The following is an 18,012-nucleotide window of genomic DNA, read 5'->3' on the forward strand; positions in this document are numbered from 1 at the left end:
GCAGATTCTCAACCACTGCGCCACCAGGGAAGCCCCGCTTTTATTTTTTTAAGAAGATGTTGGGGGTAGGAGTTTATTAATTAATTAATTTATTTTTGGCTGTGTTGGGTCTTCGTTTCTGTGCGAGGGCTTTCTCTAGTTGTGGCAAGTGGGGTCCATTCTTCATCGCGGTGCGCGGGCCTCTCACTATCGCGGCCTCTCTTGTTGCGGGGCACAGGCTCCAGACACGCAGGCTCAGTAGTTGTGGCTCACGGGCCTAGTTGCTCCGCAGCATGTGGGATCCTCCCAGACCAGGGCTTGAACCCGTGTCCCCTGCATTAGCAGGCAGATTCTCAACCACTGCGCCACCAGGGAAGCCCTATAATTGTTTTTTAAAGACTCAAAACATTTACCTCAAAGTATACCACATACAGTTTTATAGGGAGATTGAAATTGTTTACTGTCCTCTGACAACCATGCCATCTGTATGCTTATTTCAAGTGTCCTATTCCTATCGTCTCCGTAAAGTATAAGTTCCTCAACTGTAAATGTCTAGAAATAAACAATGAGCTTTAAGTGTTACTCAGCCTACAGGTGCATGGTAATTCTCTTGATTATCACAATGTCCTGTCTCTGTTTAATTGACATGTGTAGTTGCTACAACAGAATGTGCCTGACACTGGGCTGGGAATCGGAGTTATGAGGATGACTGTGACTTAGTCTCTATCCTCAAGGACGTTACACAGCCTGCCTCTCCTCGTATCAAGACCCCAGGAGAGACAGACACACAGAGAGTAAAAACTGGCCCTGATACAGACTTCAACAGAAGCAAGCATGATGTACTACATACAGCAAGTGGTTAATTCTTCCTGGGAACTGGGGGAGGGGTTTGTTACGGAGGGGTGTCACCTAACCTGGGTACTGATGGCTGAGTAGGAGTTTCTCGAGTGGGGAAAAGGAGGGTATGTTGGAAGGACAGCAGGAGTTAAGGGAAGACCAGAAGCAAGTGCACGGCAGCTCAGGAATCACAAATTGTCCAGAGGGGTTGGAACACTCGGTGTATGGTGGGAACTGAGGAGCAAGTCTCCAGAAATGAACAGGAAGACTCAGGCAGTGAAGGTTGTCACGTGCCACGCTGAGGGGGCTGGAATTTACTCCATGGGCCAATAGAGGCTTTTCAGCAGTGGGTGATGTGGGCCTTTTCAGTTGGCAGAGCCTGGCGTCTGGGGGAGTTGAGTGGCTATTGCAAGAGTCCATATGGTGAGACAGGCCTGGATGAAAGCAGTGGGGAGAGGGGGGAGGACCCCACACCGGTGGGTATATACGAGGTGGAATCCAGAGTAGAGGAGGCTGACATCAAGGAGGGAGAGAGGTGGTTATGGATGGAACTGCGGCTCCCAACCTGGGTAACTAACTGAATGCTGACCTCTTTACAAGGTAAGAGTACCATCAACAATCTGAGAAAACCACTTAAGACTTCTGTATGATCAGGCACAGGACTATGTCCCTCTCTGTTTCTTAAGGTTGCTCTTTGTTGAGTGCTTCCTGGAACACCTAGCAGGCACTCAGTGGCTACTTAATGAACTTAACACTTCCAGCATTCCAGTATTATTAACCTCACCTTACAGAAAGGGGAAACCGAGGCTCAGAATGGTTAAGTAAGTTGCCTAAAACCACAGATAGCAAGTGGCAGGAGCAGAAATCCAAACCCAGCTTTGACTCCAGGGCCATTTTCTTCAGCCCGCGCTGTTCTGTGTCCCTCAAGTCTCGCAGCTACCGCCAGCAGTTGTGCTGACTGTTACCAACTTCTGAGCAAAAGAATTCAATCCTTTATTGCTCTCTGTTCCTATCACTTGCTCTAGTTTTTTACTCAGAACATTCATTCTCCTTAGAACGCGCACATTAAGTATGCTCAATGTGTTTCTCGGGACCAGAAGTCGACCTGAGCCTTCTCCCACAGGCACTTCTGGGCACGTGGGCTGGAGGGCGGCACGAGCACGGGTGAGCACTAGCACTGCGACCCTGCACTTACTCCAAGGGCTGTTTGTTCTTACAAAACTAGTTATCCAAAAACGGACAGTGATGTATCTTTTTAAAATCTTCTTACGTAAAATATCCTTACTTAGGGTCAGCACTTCGTACGTAATCTAAGGTTAATTCTCTAGTCTGTAGCCTCCTGAGTTAGTACAGTTGATCCTCATTACGTGCAGGTTCTGGATCTGCGCATTTGTCTACTGGCTAAAATGTATTTGTAATGGTCAAATCTGTATTTGGGGTGCTCTCGTGGTCACTGCGGACTTTGGCTGGTCACTGAGAAATCTGAATTTCTGGAATCACACACCCCCGGCTGAGGTTGAACAAGGTAACACGTGGCCTGCTCATTTCAGCCCTCATACGATAACAAGGGTTCTTTTCATGTCCTGTTTAGTGCCATGGTTTTTGCATTTTTGTGCTTTTTCTGCTTGGTGATTTCACTGTTTAAAAGGAGCCCCAGGGCTTCCCTGGTGCTGCAGTGGTTCAGAGTCCACCTGCCGATGCAGGGGACACGGGTTCGTGCTCCGGTCTGGGAAGATCCCACATGCCGTGGAGCAGCTGGGCCCGTGAGCCATGGCCGCTGGGCCTGCGCGTCCGGAGCCTGTGCTCCGCAATGGGAGAGGCCACAACAGTGAGAGGCCCGCGTACCGCAAATAAAAAAAAAAATGGAGTCCCAAACGGAGAGTTGAAGTGGTGTCTAAGTGTTCCTGAGCGTAAGGCTGTGATGTGCTTCAAGGGGAAAATGCGTGTTAGATAAGCTTTGTTCAGGCTTGAGTCACAGCGTTGCTGGCTGTGAATTCAATGTTAACCAACTAATACTATATATTAAATAAGGGCTCGTTAAACAAAAACATACTTAAAATGAGGTTTTGTGATTGGCTGATGAAAATGTTGCGACCAGAGGCTCTCGGGAACCGAGGGCTGTATTTCCCCTCAGAGTAATGCCTTGCTGATTCAGTGCTCACAGTGACTTTACAGAATAGAACGACTGCGAATAATGAGAATCGACTACATTTTGTGGGTGGAAGAGGGTAATAAACTAGCTCTGGGGTCAAGAGGCTTTGATTCTAATCTGAGGTCTGCCACAGACTTTACCTGTCCAGGTTGCAACCTCTTTGTCTGTAAAATGGGAATATTAATTTGTGTTTGGAGTTATGAAGATAAATTGAGATGACCATAAATGTACTTTTTAGAAAGTTCTTTATTAATATCAACAATAAGTATATCTTCTCTATATTTGGCACTTAGCAAACTTCAAGGTATTTTTAATGTGTCATAATTATTTTACTTTGGAAGTTATTTTTAAAATTTTATTGAAGTATAGTTGATTTACAATGTTGTCTTAGTTTCAGGTGTACAGCACAGTGATTCAGTTTATATATATATATATATATTTTTTCAGATTCTTTTCCCTTATAGCTTATTACAAAATATTGAGTACAGTTCCCTGTGCTACACAGTAGGTCCTCGCTGATTATCTATTTTTTTTTTTTTTTTAATTTATGGCTGTGTTGGGTCTTCGTTTCTGTGAGAGGGCTTTCTCTAGTTGTGGCAAGTGGGGGCCACTCCTCATCGCGGTGCGCGGGCCTCTCATTATCGCGGCCTCTCTTGTTGCGGAGCACAGGCTCCAGACGCGCAGGCTCAGTAATTGTGGCTCACGGGGCCAGCTGCTCCGTGGCATGTGGGATCTTCCCAGACCAGGGCTCGAACCCGTGTGTCCGGCATTGGCAGGCGGACGCTCAACCACTGCGCCACCAGGGAAGCCCCTAATTATCTATTTTATATATAGTAGTGTGGAAGTGATTTTTAAAATTACCATACAGTATTTTATATTCCTAACATCCACATTTTATCATATTTGTAAATCTCTGAACTTGGTGTTCAAAGAATAATTATAATGTGCAATTACGATTTGCAGTGTTTTCTTCTTCCTTAGTGGAACATCAAGTATTGGTGTGTCTTACATTCAATGGGGGCTTAAATTAGATGAAATATGGTATTTTATATCCACCCTCCCTTATGAGTTCTCTTCATCCAGTGCTGACTGTAAGCTTTCTGAATAAATGTGACTACTCTAACCTGACATCTTCTCCATAGAGAAGTTTGCCCATCACCATTCTTCTTTTTTTTTTTTTTTTCGGTACGCGGGCCTCTCACTCTTGTGGCCTCTCCCATTGCGGAGCACAGGTTCTGGACGCGCAGGCTCAGCGGCCATGGCTCACGGGCCCAGCCGCTCGGCGGCATGTGGGATCTTCCCGGACCGGGGCACGAACCCGTGTCCCCTGCATCGACAGGCGGACTCTCAACCACTGTGCCACCAGGGAAGCCCCACCATTCTTCTTTTAATAACCTCTCAGTTCTTTGTATTCCTGATCCAAATGTCTTCCTTTTGTGACTTTTTTTTCTTTTAACCTATTTTCACTTTCTTTTAAAAAATTTAAACTTTTAAACAGACTTTCTATTTTCTAGTGTGATAATCTAATGCAAAAGAAAATGTGCTAATGCTATTTCCTGGGATAAAATATTTAATTGCCTATATCTGCAGGTAACTCTGGAAAGTAAGTTAGACAGCATTTTCTAGAATCCCCTTGTTTGCATGTAGTTGATAATCAGTAAGACTTTGTTGAATGTTTCACAAATAATACAATAAACAAGGGCCCTCTCGGGTGGTGCCAGAAAGAATACCCCTCCCCAGTCTCTCCTTTCGGTGAGGGCTGTCCTTTCTTTTCCCCCTTTTACAGCTGCCCAAGTGAAAGCATTTTTTCCTGTAGACTAATATAATAGGCTCATTTCTTTTGAGCTCTCAGTTCAAGAACTGCTCCCAGATATAAATGCTTTATTTCAGGGGAAAAAAGAAAAAGAAAGAAACTGGAATCTCAGAGTTGCTCAACAGCCTGACTCTGGAGAGAGAGGAAAGTGCCTGAGGAACACTGCCCCTGAATTGACCCACTGCAGGTGCCCCCATCATCTTGTTCACCTTATTTCCTCTGCTAACTGCTGCACGCTCCTCTCCCCTTTGTACTCATCCATCCTGCTTGGCTGTAAGAAGAGTGATCGTACAACATATGGGCAGACTCTACAGGAAGAAAGCCCCAGGTCCTTCTATGGAAATGTACGGCCTCTAGGATAACAGAGGCCTACTGGGATCATTGGGAAGCACGGATACTGCTTAGGGAAAATCGATCCCAAATCTCACAGGAAAGTTACTGCTTGCAAAATATTGTTGTTATGTGCAAAACCAGAGTATTATTGCTGTACTTTTATTCATATGGATAAAAGTAACAGATTCCCCCTGGCCCTGCCCACACCAAAGGCATAGCTCGTAGAATGCCAAAGTGGATTCTTGGGTGATCACCCACAGTCTGGTTTGTTGTTTAGCCAAAGATGGAGGTTGGGAGGTGAGGAGGGCAAGAGGGCAGTTATGTCTCTCTTTGATTCAAGTCTTTCATCTCGAGGGGCACTTTCAACCTGACACCCAATACTAAGGTATCCCTAGGTAATGAATCCATGAGTTAAGTAATCACAAATAGCTAATCTTTCCTGCATTTCACACTATTTTTTTTCTATTCATAATTGACAAACTGATTTTCCTTTATATAGTTGAATTTCAGTATGAATTATTTAAAGCAATCATGACTCTCCACGTAGAATTGGTTCAAGTTCATGGAGGGGACTCTTTACAGTAACAGTGGTGGAATGTTTACAGTAAGAGTGGTGATCATTAGCCTAATTTCAACAACTGTCATTCAATGTCTGACCATCAAGAGGACTCAAGAAATTGCAGGATTTTCGTCTTTCTGGGAAGCAGAGAAGGACAATGATTAGTGGCAGGCCAGCAATGAGTTATCCCTGACACAGACATTTCATCTGTACAGATTTAGGAAACAAGAGGTGGAGTGAACCCCAAATTCGCTTGGTAAGTTTACCAAGGACAGACGGCTCACCAAATATTTACAGTTAGGAATTAGGCAATAATACTCTGGACATTTGTGTCACCTGTCCTTGCCCTCTGAAACTCTTCCCCACAGTTCTGAATGGCTGATGTAAGGATCTGCAGTTGGCTGATCTCCAGGACACTATGTTCTCCCCTAATGAAAGAGGAGGAGTGGGGAGTAAGATGCAACATACCCTTTTGGGGGTAAAACCAATAGTTAACATGATTTATGAAACTGTGAAAGTTGTAAAATCCCAGTGTGTTAGCTGCACCCATATCTCTTTGACTTGGAGAAACCAGTAGTGCTCTGGTTCCACTGCATTCTTCTGGGTCCTGCCAGTCTCTGCTGCAGTCAGATCCTGCCTGGCAGGGAAAACGCCAAGACTCTGCATCTAACCCCAGGGCTCAAACGTAACAACAGAGAGTGGATTTACTTCACCTCCTGCTTCTCTCCCACAACTGCACTCAATCTAATTCCAAAACATTCTGAGCCAAACCTCAGCTCTATTTGGGCAAGTCTCTTAAATGAAAGGACAGAAGGAAAATAAATTTCTGATTTGGCAATTCTAATAAGCAAATGGGTAACTTTCTTCAACACTTCCTTCTTTTTACATCAGCTGCCAAATTGGGTGGTACAAAGACATTGAGTTAGGAAAAGAACATAATTTCTATTTCTATTTCTGGACCAGCCTTAAAATTTTTAAATATGTTATGTATGCTTTATTTTGAACATATTAGTATATAAGTATATGTATGTAAATAACCAATGAATGTGTACATTGGTAGATACATGCTCAAAAATTTTTATCAAGGGGCTGCATGATTATAAAGGTCTTAATGTCTTTTATAAGCCACAGACATGCAGGAATGACCTCAAAGATATAGGCAAAATCAGGAGCTTTCCAAATAGGGAAAAAAATGGCTTTGCAACCCAGAGAAGATCTTGCCATAAAGATGACTTTACTACTCTGCAGATCTAGTGTCTCTGCGAGGTGGTAAAATGCCTCGTGTTTAGCCAGGAGCACAACTAGTTTGTGACAAGCTTAATAACTGGTCTGTTTTTGAGCTATTCCTTTTAGTTTACAGTTGCATATTAACTTTAAGGGGGAGTTTGCATGCTAAAAAGAGACCATGCCTGTTGAAACTTAACAAGACGGGAGAAATTAGTGGAATAGAAGAGACCATTTGTTCTCTGAGCCCTGCCTCTGTAGGTATCATTTCATTTTAATTTCTATCATGGACTAATAAAACACATATATCAAAGTCTTTAAAAATACAAAAGCCATTTTAAAGGACCAGGGTCACTTTTTGCAGAAAATTCAAGCTCACAGCACCTGGCCTATTTCAATCTCATGGCACTACATCTAGGAATCACTTTTGTATCCGTGGAGACATCTTTTAATTGGACCATAGTTTTCAGGCCTACACCCCGGAAGACTGTGGCTTAAACACAGGACAAGGCTACTGGCTCATCTTGAAATTGCTGTTTGGCACTGGTAGGCTAAAACTGTGCATGCCCGTTTTTCTAACTTTTCTACATCGCCGGCCCAAACAACAACAAAAAGCCACACATACATGCACGCATGCATACATACATGCAGATGGGACACTGGAAAGGAATGAGTTACAGGTGGCTTGCAAGTAACAGGGCAGGGTACCTGGGATGCTCTCTAACTTTCTTCTGAGCTCTTCATTTTCTTGTTGCAGTGAAACCACCTCCTGCTCCAGCTCTTGGCATCGAGGACAGTAGCCCTCCTCTTCCTCCTCTTCTTCTTCCTCAGGCAGCGTAGAAGAGGATGGGTGACCGTGGGATTCGGATGTCGCCGGGGAGGTCCAGCCACCTAGTGTGTGCACGGGGGACGTTGCTAGAGGATCCACATCCGCCAGGTGGCCATACTCACTGACCGAGGAGGTGTTTGCAGTCGGAAAGCTCCCGGAGAGCAGGTAATTTTGTAGGGAGTCAGTGAAAACCCTCAAGAAGGCAGAAGTCTGCTGTTTCCTTTGCATATATTGCATCTCTATGTCTACACTGTCTGAGGTCTGACTGTGGACCCCTTTGCCAACAGGGCACTGCTCCTGTCTTTCAGTGTAACTTGAGCCTTCCTGCTTTACGCAAGAAATCATGGACTGAGAATGGCTGGAGTCCAGAAGCTTTCCTCCACAATTTAAGAGGCTAAGGACTCGGCTACATTGTTGAGCAAAGGCGTCCAAGATCATACGACTCTCTGAAATACAAGAGAAGACACATCAGAGACTGACAGCCAAGACAAGGGACAAGTAAGGTCCTCGATCTAGAGTTTAACATTAAAAAATGTCAGAAACATGGACTTCTACTCTCTGCTACACACACAGGTGACATGGTCAATCCACTTCTAATAGGATGCATAGCTTCCGGCTGCTCTGTGGCTGGTGGGGTGCCTGATGAGCTACCCCTAACTTGACTCTGGGAAATGGCTGGACTGCGAGACTGGGGCACCGGATGGAGACTCCCTCTCCGTGGCATTAACCGGCCTGCACAGGTCTGAACTAACATCTTTGGCTTCATTAATATCCTCACTCTAATGAATCGAGCCAGCCCTGCAGACTCAACTCCTCATTGACAGGAGGGCTTACAGCAATCATTACGTCTATTTCTGGAGTACCCTCATGCCCTTGCTATTAATCAGCTGATACAATCCCTGCTGAGAGTACGTTGCTCCCAGATGCAAAATGGAGAAGAACGATAAGTCTTTTTGAAGAGCTCACTAAACGTCTACGGTAAAATAAAGAGTGGGCCTACAAGGCAAATGATGAGGAGCCCCGAAGCAAGACTGTGTCATCCAACATCTGTGTTCACCATTCTTTTACTTTATCTGCTAACTTAGATTTCTTGTCAAGGCCAGTGTTTAGCTTGATCTATAGCAGCAGCATCTGAAAAGCAATAGTGCCTCTTCTCAGGGCTTCTCCCACCAAATCTTTTAAATGGTATGTGCCGAGAGTGCCAGTTAGTTTCCACAAATGTATTCTAAAGCACATTAACTGTCAATCAGTGGAAAGCAAAAAGCAAACAGAAAACAATCAGTTCACTTCAAAAAGAAAGAAAGAAAAAATCCAATGTCGTGAAAATGTGATTTAATGTTGTCAGTCTAAGGGGCTTGAAAATTCACCCTAAATGTAAATGTCACAAGAATATTGTCTTCTTTCTGGACCACCACCCAGAATGCACTATTTATATCAATAAATACCCACAGAGAGAGAGATAACTTTTTTAGGGCTTATATAGAGCTATCAGGGTACCTCTCATTTCCTCTCCCACCCTACGCGGAGTAATGGAAACAAACAAAATATTGTAGATTCTAGATGCCGATATCCGTTGTTTATGACAGAAATGTAGCTAGTCACTTGCTGTCTCTGGAAATGTTGACTAGCTGTATTTTCTTCTGAGAGGAAAAAAAAAAACCTTGAAAAGTGAAAAGTGGTGAGATGCTTGAGGGCTTCTATGGGGACAACAAACCAAATAGCTGTGATTAAGAAATTGATTTCTCTAGAAAACCCAGGATGATGACCAGTGAAACCAACCTTCAGAAACCTCCAGGTGGTACTTCATCCTCTACTTTGTTTTTTCTTACTATTCTTCCTGAAGTAACTAAGATATCAGGGGAAGGGGGTACAAGTCTCCTATTTCACTTATTTAATAAGAATATACATAAAGCCCAGAGCATATACGAAGCACCTCTCATATCTCCCAAATCTATAAAATGCTCCCATTCCTAAATCTCTCAGGAAAAATGACAAGTCAGAACACAGAGGCCAGTTCTTTTCAGTTCAGGAGAGATTTATAGACTGTATATTCCATGAGTGGACAGGGGTTTGAGGGCCAGCACAGAATCTCAAGAAATATTTACTGAATACATGTGGGGACTCTTATAAATAAATAGAGTATCTTAGTTTACAGCATTTGTACCCTTACCCTGAATCCCACAAGTATTAGGCACAGGCCTATTTTTTACACGATTATTTTGAGTACTAAAGAAAGAACAAGATGCCAGGTACAGTTTTAGGCTAGAGCTGATTGATGGGCTGGAAACTTGGCTGAAGTAGCAGCCAAGATAAAGTCGGCTTGCTGCCTTGGAGAAAAAGGGATGTGGATATGGGAAGGATATTTCGCACACCGAACACTGGAAGTGATGATGACTCTGCCCCCAGCCAGGTGGAAAGGAATAATTGAGCTCATGATTTGAACCAAAACTTAATGGAGAAATACTTCAAATAATTGGGTATTATATCTTACAATGACCAAAACCGAATAAACAAGAAAGTAAACAGCTGAACCATACAAGTGGGGAGGTTTAGGATGCTGCATTCTCATTTCTTTACTCCTGGCTTTTTGTTCTTTTATTAGTAAAATCAAAGGATGATATTGATTGGGGATTCTCAATTCTAGCACACTAGCAGTTTTCATTCATTTAATCCTATAATCCTATTCTAGATCTAAAGTTGTATTTACTGTTTGCATTTTAATCAGAATAGTCCCAATTGATTTACAGCCTATACACCTATAACATAACCTTGATGAAAGGAACAAAATATGAAAGGAAAGGCTAAAACAGAATTGCCTAGAAAGAACTGCTCGAATGTATTTGTCCCATGTCCTAAGGAGCTCAGTTGTTTTAATCATATTGATAAATCACGTTAGGGTATAGATTTTAAGGGAGAAAAAAATCTGATGTAGAGACAAGCATGATTTGTTTTCTTAACTGAAGGATAAACTCGTAACATGCTGAGAAAAAAATCATTATGTAATATACTACATTATGAAGATAATGTATTAAAGTGCACTCAGAATATCAGAGAATAGTTACAATCATAAAACTGTTCTTGCCTGCAGTTTTTTCAAATGCTTCATTCTGAATTTGTTCTCAGAACTGATATATGTAAAAATGCCAACTGTAGCCCTAAAGCTGAATTCTCTTCTTTTCACTACCTTATATTTGAATAGTATTTTATGTCAATACACTGAAGAGTATGATGAAAAATATTACTATTATACTTGGTGGGAAATGGCAAATCTTTACACTTAATACATATTGCAGCCAGCAATGCTTCAGCTTTCCATACAGAATATAATTAGAACACAAGTACTGTGTGATGTCCATTATTGCTAAGAAATGGAGAAAAGTTCTGTTTTCATATGAACACGATTGAATGGCCAATGATCCACGATTCTTAACTGAGCAAAGTGTGAACATGTATTTTGAAATTTTTAAACTCTTCCCCCGCTAGGCACAGAATGTTCCAGTCAAGTGATGGCAAGGAAGTACAAAGTCAACAGTTTATAGAGAGGATTTAAAACAACCTAGTTTATTCCTAACTTCTTTAAAATTAAACACCGTAAAATGTTAATAAATCACAATCACAAAGCACTCTAAAATGACCACATCTCTCTAATTTATTTTGCTTTATTGTGCAATCTGTTGGGATCTAATATCATGTTGCAAATTGTGCCTAGTCTGATTCCAGAATCCGAACCCATGTTATTTTTGTAATTAAAAAATTCATTTCTAGAATTTCTTCAGATTTTAAGTGGTTTAATCCATCCTAAATCTGGTAAGTGAAGAAGAGGGATGGGAACTCAGCAATGAAACACAGGCTCCCTACTTTAACATCCTTCTTTGTAAGTAAAGCCTTGAATGGAATTTGCCCATCACAGCAGATCCCCAAGAGTATGCTGTTTCTATGAAGGAGATCACAGTAGTCAAGATTAGTGGTAATCTTTTGATTTTAGCCCACAAAGGGTGAAATATATTAATATTAAAAATGCAGAAGCAGAAAAAATTTTTTTGTGACCTATACTACCATGTATCCATATATTACATCTATCAAAGGATTTGCAACTAGTTCAAAATAGATAATTTCCTTAAAACATTAATATAACTTCTTTTTATGAGAGGACTTCGTGGCATAGAAACTAGAAGTTAGAAAATGAAAGCATCTTTGGAAGCATCACCCCTGTCTTAAATCAATGAACTACTGCATGTCTTTCAAAAAAATGCCATCCAATTTTTTTTCCTAATGGCAAATATCAACACAGCAAAACAGGATGCAATTTTTCTAAATAAATAAATCAATGATGTGTCAAAAATTAACAGATGAGTTAATATACTCAGTGCTATCAAAACCAGATGGTGCTTCCTAATATTCATCCTGCTCAGTCAATCCCTGAATATTTTCTGGACCATCGGTATATAAAATAGGATGCTGCTATTTGTGATGGCAAACAAAAGCAATCATGCCTGCCAAGCACATACTATAACAGGCAGCATTTCAGCTCTGCTAGACAGAAAGTAATTAGAATGCTTTTAATGTCCAAAAGAATGATGCTGATAGGCTGCCACAGATGTGTAGATTTATGAATATTTATATGGTGGTTTATAGCTGACACTTTTATCAGTTGAAGAAGATAAAATATCTGCCTGACTCAAAAGCTTGACAGTCAGGTTAATAAAATCTCATTAAAGAGAATGACCTATGCAATTATATAGGATTTATTGTAATTCATTTTTGATTGTACTCTGCTTAAAGATGCAATTTCCCATTTCCTGATGCCAAATTTAGGCTGCATATCAAGATCTACGTGAGTTTTAACTCTAAGCCTCCCACAGAGGAAAAATATGCTTTTAGAACCATGGCATATTACCGCTTTTAAGGAAAATTATACTCTTCAGGAGATTTTATAAGAATGTTGAAAAATCTATTTTAATCATGTATTTCTCCTCTCAGTGGTTTATGGTCCTTAATGGCAAATAAGGTTCACTTCAACCCTTTCATCTTTTCACTGCATTTTCTCTGGACACTCAGTTATCTCTCTTCCATCCTTGACTCATTTCATCTCATCGACATTTTGACTATTTTCAGTTTATGAGGCAGCCTGAGACCCTGCAGTACCACTGTTGTGAGGGTGCAACAAGCAAATCCACCCCTACCCCTACCCCACCCAGTGTGCTAGGATGACTGTCCGTACACACATGCTTATTGGTTCAAAGTGGAACCACTAGTTCCTCAAAGAGCCAATCAGCTCTTCAGGTGACTGTCCCTCTGATGGCCACTCACATCACTGTGCCTGTGAAGAGATGGCTTTGTCCCCCAATGATTAATAGTATGACCACAATTCATGATGTCTAGTACTATGGTCTTTTTTTTTTGCCCCTGACCATTTTCTTCACTGCATGGCAGAAACCTACCATTCAATTTCCATCTTTCGAACAAGCACATGGCATCCTGTTCTTGGGGCTATCTAGCCTACCTCTCTATGACCTCTCTTAAAAAAACAAACAAAAAAAAAACAGCAGCAGCACTGAAAATAAAAGGAAATAAGAAACATAGGGAGTTGGAGGGACATCAAAAAGCCCCTTTCCACTCCTTTAAATTCAGTGATATGATTTCCACCTGGGGACAGAGACAAACTAAACAGGATGTTAGAAGAAACACTGAAAGAGGACATTCACAACAAGGTAAGAAGGAAACAACAACAAAAACTCCTTATGGATAAAAGAGTGGGGAAACTGCCAGAGTAGAAGGCACCATGGAAAGGATAGCAAGTGACTGGTGCAGAAAAAAGAAATACAGGAAAAATAGTAGGGAAAAAGCAAGGTTAAAACTATGGATGAAAATGGTAATGAGAAGGGGCAGATTTATACTGTATTAATCAAAGTAAAAGAAAGACAGTCAGCAAAGACTGAAAGGAGAAAGCAGGATGAGATTAAAGACTGAACTGGGCAGATAAAGAGGGGGAAAACCCCAATGAACATGGTGGCACTGAGGCTGTGCAAAGGAGTAAGCAAAATATAGAATGTGGAAAAAGGACCCAAACTTCTGAACAATGTAAAGATAAAGGAAGATAAAGCAGAGCCGGGAAATAAACAAGGAGTGAACAACAAGTAGTATATAAGAAAACCAGACCCCAAGCCCAGAAAGCACACAAACCTCACTAAGAAGGGGGGAAAACAGAAGAAAAACGAGGAAAGTGAAACTAGGCTAGCCTCACGATGAACATAAAGCACAACGGAATTAAAATACAGGAAATAAACCACACCTCACAAACAATAAGGATATCCACATAAAAACCTCGCCAACATCTCCCAGCCAGTGAGGGATGTGACAGAGCAAGTCTTCACTATAACCTATAATTAGATTTTCTTTCTCAAAACCAATCTTTCTTGTGTCAAAATATTGACAAACAACAGAACATGAGCTTAGGCATCTATAACGCATTTCAAGACAATGCTCCTATTTTCATTAGGAAAAAAGGAAGCCGTGGATTCACTGATAGACAGGATTTGGGGGGCTCCAAAGTGCCGTAAAAGGCCTGAGCAGGAACTTTTCGTTCTGAGCGGCGGGATACACGGGGCTGCGCGTCCTCGGGTAGCAGAGAGCACACTTGGGCGCAGGCCCCAGGCTGTGACCTCTCCACCAGCCCGTCGCCCTCCCCGCCGCCGGGCTGGAGAGCCGGCTTTCCTCAGCAGTCGCGTACCTTGGGGTGGGTGCTCCCCGAAAGGCAGTCATTTCTGCGGGGCCCGGGACCCCGCGGTGCAGCAGCGCCCACCCTGCGGGGCCCAGAGCGCCCGGGGTTCTCGGGGCTGGGGGGAGGGGCGGGAGGTCTCCGTCCCTGAAGTCGCGGCCGCCAGGGCGAGCGCCAGTTCCACCCGCGTGGCTGCTGCAGAGGAGCCCCGCGTCCTGCACACACCGGCGGGGACTCTGGGGTGGCCGGGGGAAGGTGGGGGCAGGGAGAGGCAGAGACAGCGCGCGCTCGCCCGGAAAAAAGCAGGAAAGCAGCCCTAGGGCCAGCCGCGTGACCGCGACAGAGTGAGCGAGAAGAAGAGGACCAAAGGGCAAATGAGAAGGGAAGGAAGAACAAACGGAGGAGAGAGGCAGATAAAGGGAAGAAGCAGAAGGAGAAAGTGAAGCAGCGGAGGGGAAAGGGAGGGTGTCCCCGAGAACCGCCAGAGTAGCGCCCGCTTCTCCCCGCGCCACCGCCGCTGTCACCCCACGGTGTCCCGCCCCCACTCCCCGCCCGCGCGCCGCCCCCGCCCCGCCGATCGCCCCTGCCGCGCTCCCCAGGCGCCGAGTGGGACGCGAGCGGCGGAGCCACCTGTTAAGAGGCGCGCGCTCCATCGGAAGCCCCGGACGCGGCGGCGGTGAACCTCCCTCCAGAAGTTGGTGCCGGCGCGTAGAGGCCTCGGGGGTGCGCTCGGACGTCCCGATGCTCCCTCAGCCGGCTCTGGGCGCCTCCCGCTCTCCCCCCCACCCCCCCCGCCGCTGGGCTCGGCGCGCGGGAGGCTCTCCTCGTTCCCCGGTTTCTCCTTCCCGGGTCCCACCCCTCCCCCAACCCGTGGCGGGACGGAAAGTTGCTCCCGAGAGTTGGTACCTGCGCTGAGCTCCAGGCTGGCGCCGTTGCCGCCCGCGCTGCTGCTGCCCGCGGAGGCTGCCGCCGGGCCCGAGCCGTACCTGACGACGGCGGCGAAAGATGAGGACGACGACGCGGCGGGGGCCGCGGGCGGCGGCGCTGGGGTCCTCAGGTGGCCCTGGGACGCGGCGGGAGTGCAGGACGGAGACGACGACGAGGCGGCGGCGGCGGCCCGGCCGGGCCCGGGTGGGTAAGAGCTCTGCGCCTGGAACTGCTGCGGTGGCGGCGGCGGCTCGCTGCTGCTGATGGAGACCGCGGCTTGCGGCGCGAAGGCCGGCGGGGGCGGCCGCACGTGCGGCAGCTCCACCAGGGTGGGTCGCTCGTAGCGCTTGGCCAGCGCCGGTCTCTTGCTGGGGAATGTCTTGAGGACGCTGTAGGGGCCGCGCTGCTTGTAGATTTTGGGGACGCTGGGCCCCTCTTCCGCCGGCTGCATCTCCTCCTCCATTCTGCGCCTCTGGGCAGGTCCCGGGTCGCACGCCCCCTCCGCGCCCGGCGCCGGGCTCCGAGGGTGCCTCTGCCGCCCGCCGAACGGCTCTGCCCGAGTGCGCGCGCGTGGAAGGGTGGCTGTCTGTGCCGTGGCCGCCGTCGCCGCCGCCACTGCCGCCTGTCGCGAAGGCTGGCATCGCCGAGCCCCTGCGCGGGGGGCTGCCGCCCGAGCGCTGATTGACAGGCTGCCTCACCAATGCCTGGAGGGAGAAAGGAGGTAAAGAACAAGTGTTTAGGGTTATATCTGCTAATGATAATGGGGGCGGGGGCGGGGCCTGGCGCCGCCGCTGCCGCCCGCGTGGTCGCCCAGCCGGGTGTGCGCCTCCGACGGAGAAGGGAAGGAATGAGCCGGGACCCCGAGGGCCCCCTGGTAACAGCGCGAGGTTCCGGCCGGGACGAGACTTCGGAGCCCCAGACTTGCACTTGAGGCTCCTGCTGCTGTGGGCGGGGTTCAGTTTTAGGAAAGAGCTCTTGGCGCCGCCTGCTTGACCCCGAACTCTCGGGGTTGCCCTGAGGGGCTGGTAGTAGTAGGGGCGGGGCGGTAGCTAGAGTGCGTGTGCGCCTTGGGAAGGTATTACAACCCGTTCTTCTGCCGATGGGTAATTGCTCCCCTAGCCTTCTGAAAGGAACATCTTCAGAAGGTCTTGACCTAGGTCGCTGCGAGTTGTTTGCGCGCCCGGGGGTTTCTGCCTATACCCAGCTCCTGGCCTTCGAGCTTATGGTGTCCTAAGAGCGCACAAAGCATCGGGCTTTCACGTTATTTCAGTTAGTTCCCTCCAAGGCCCCTGAGAGGGCGTAACAGAATCGGTGTCCCCATTCCACAGATGAGAAAACCGAGGCTCTTGGAGGAAATTACCCAAAGTCAGACACTCAAGAGTGTGTGGCTGAGTTGCACAGATGTACTCAGATATTCAAATTCACACTTCTTGTAGCACGTAGACTCTGTGCAATTGAGGGAAAAAAATATGACCTGATACCTCCTTTTGGGATGGTGATTAGATACTCTCAACAATGTCATTTGGTATATATATATTTGTAAGTGCTTGTAGCATCAAGATGGGCCGAAAGCTCTTGCTCCTTGCGTTGCCCAGGCAGCTCCTTACTGCACCTAGGGTCACACGGCCAGGGTTTCTGGAGGACACACAATTTCAGTAGTTGTTTGAATGAGGGAAGAGCCTCTGTGGTTTGGAGGAGGATCCCATGAGCTAGAGATGTCTTCAGATCTAGAGGACTGTCGTGGCTTCTCCCAGGCACTTTTGGGAGCAAATCACCCCTCCCCTAGGTCAGCTCCAATACCAGCATACTCCCTTCCCTGGTTTGCTTTTCAGCCTTCAATCTTCACTCTCGAGGTTAGAATTCTGGGTACATCTCCTCCTGGATGTGTGACCATCATCTCTCCACTCTGAAGTTAGGTTCCTTTTCAGAGCTTTCCTTTTAGACTTGGGAAGGTGACCTATTTTCTTCTTCTGAGGGTTCAGGACCTTGGCCTCTCATTTGCCAGATCTCCCTTCCTTTGGAAGCCTTCTCTCTCTTTGCAGGATCAGCTTCTGTGTTCTCCACCCTAGATAGTCTCTCTCTCTGCAGCCTCCTCAGGTCATGCTGTGGTTTCCCCCCCTCTCCATTTATTAGAGATGAAATAAATAATGCCATAAATAAAAGTATTTGGGAGTCCAGGAACTGTCAGGGCTGATTAGGGCATAGAGGACATTTTCTTTCTCATTATGCAAAAACATTTCATGGGGAAATAAAAGAGGTTTCATTGTAACTCATGCATGTCATATTTCAAGGAATTCAAGATATTAATCATATTTAACATTATTTGCAACGTTTCTCCCTGGCTTCTGAAAACTGCTAAATGAGGACACGTGGATCACTAAGAAAAAGGGAGACAAGCATGAGAGGGACAGTTAAGAAATAATGAAATGCTGGTGAGAGACAGGGAGAGAATGAGATGCCAGGGAGATGTTTCTTAGGCACATGGGTGAGAAATGGGGAAGCTTCTGAGACGTGAGACAGCTGAAATTGAATGATATACTGGAGGAAATAAATGATAACAAACCTCCCCACACTTTTCTTTCTATAAAGCAGTTCTGAATTTTGCATTGAAATGTTTCCCTCCCACTTTACTCCCAGATAA

The 18,012-nt window shown here is 45.6% G+C and overlaps 1 protein-coding gene across 2 annotated transcripts in view; it reads right to left on the reverse strand.

Annotated features, from left to right (window-relative positions):
- The window catches only part of BEND4 (BEN domain containing 4), a 35,724-nt gene extending 19,386 nt beyond the window's left edge, over positions 1–16,338 (reverse strand). For both annotated transcript variants that reach the window (XM_082611031.1, XM_082611032.1), the window contains exons 1-2: positions 15,351–16,338; positions 7,606–8,172 (exon numbers count right to left, since the gene is read on the reverse strand). In XM_082611031.1, the coding sequence (XP_082467157.1) occupies positions 7,606–8,172; positions 15,351–15,834 (1,051 nt within the window). In that variant the 5' untranslated portion in view covers positions 15,835–16,338. The remainder of the gene's footprint in view (positions 1–7,605; positions 8,173–15,350) is intronic.
- Between the last annotated feature and the right edge of the window lie 1,674 nt (positions 16,339–18,012).

This window comes from Mesoplodon mirus (assembly GCF_964341445.2).
Source record: "Mesoplodon mirus genome assembly, chromosome: 2".
NCBI lineage: Eukaryota > Metazoa > Chordata > Mammalia > Artiodactyla > Ziphiidae > Mesoplodon > Mesoplodon mirus.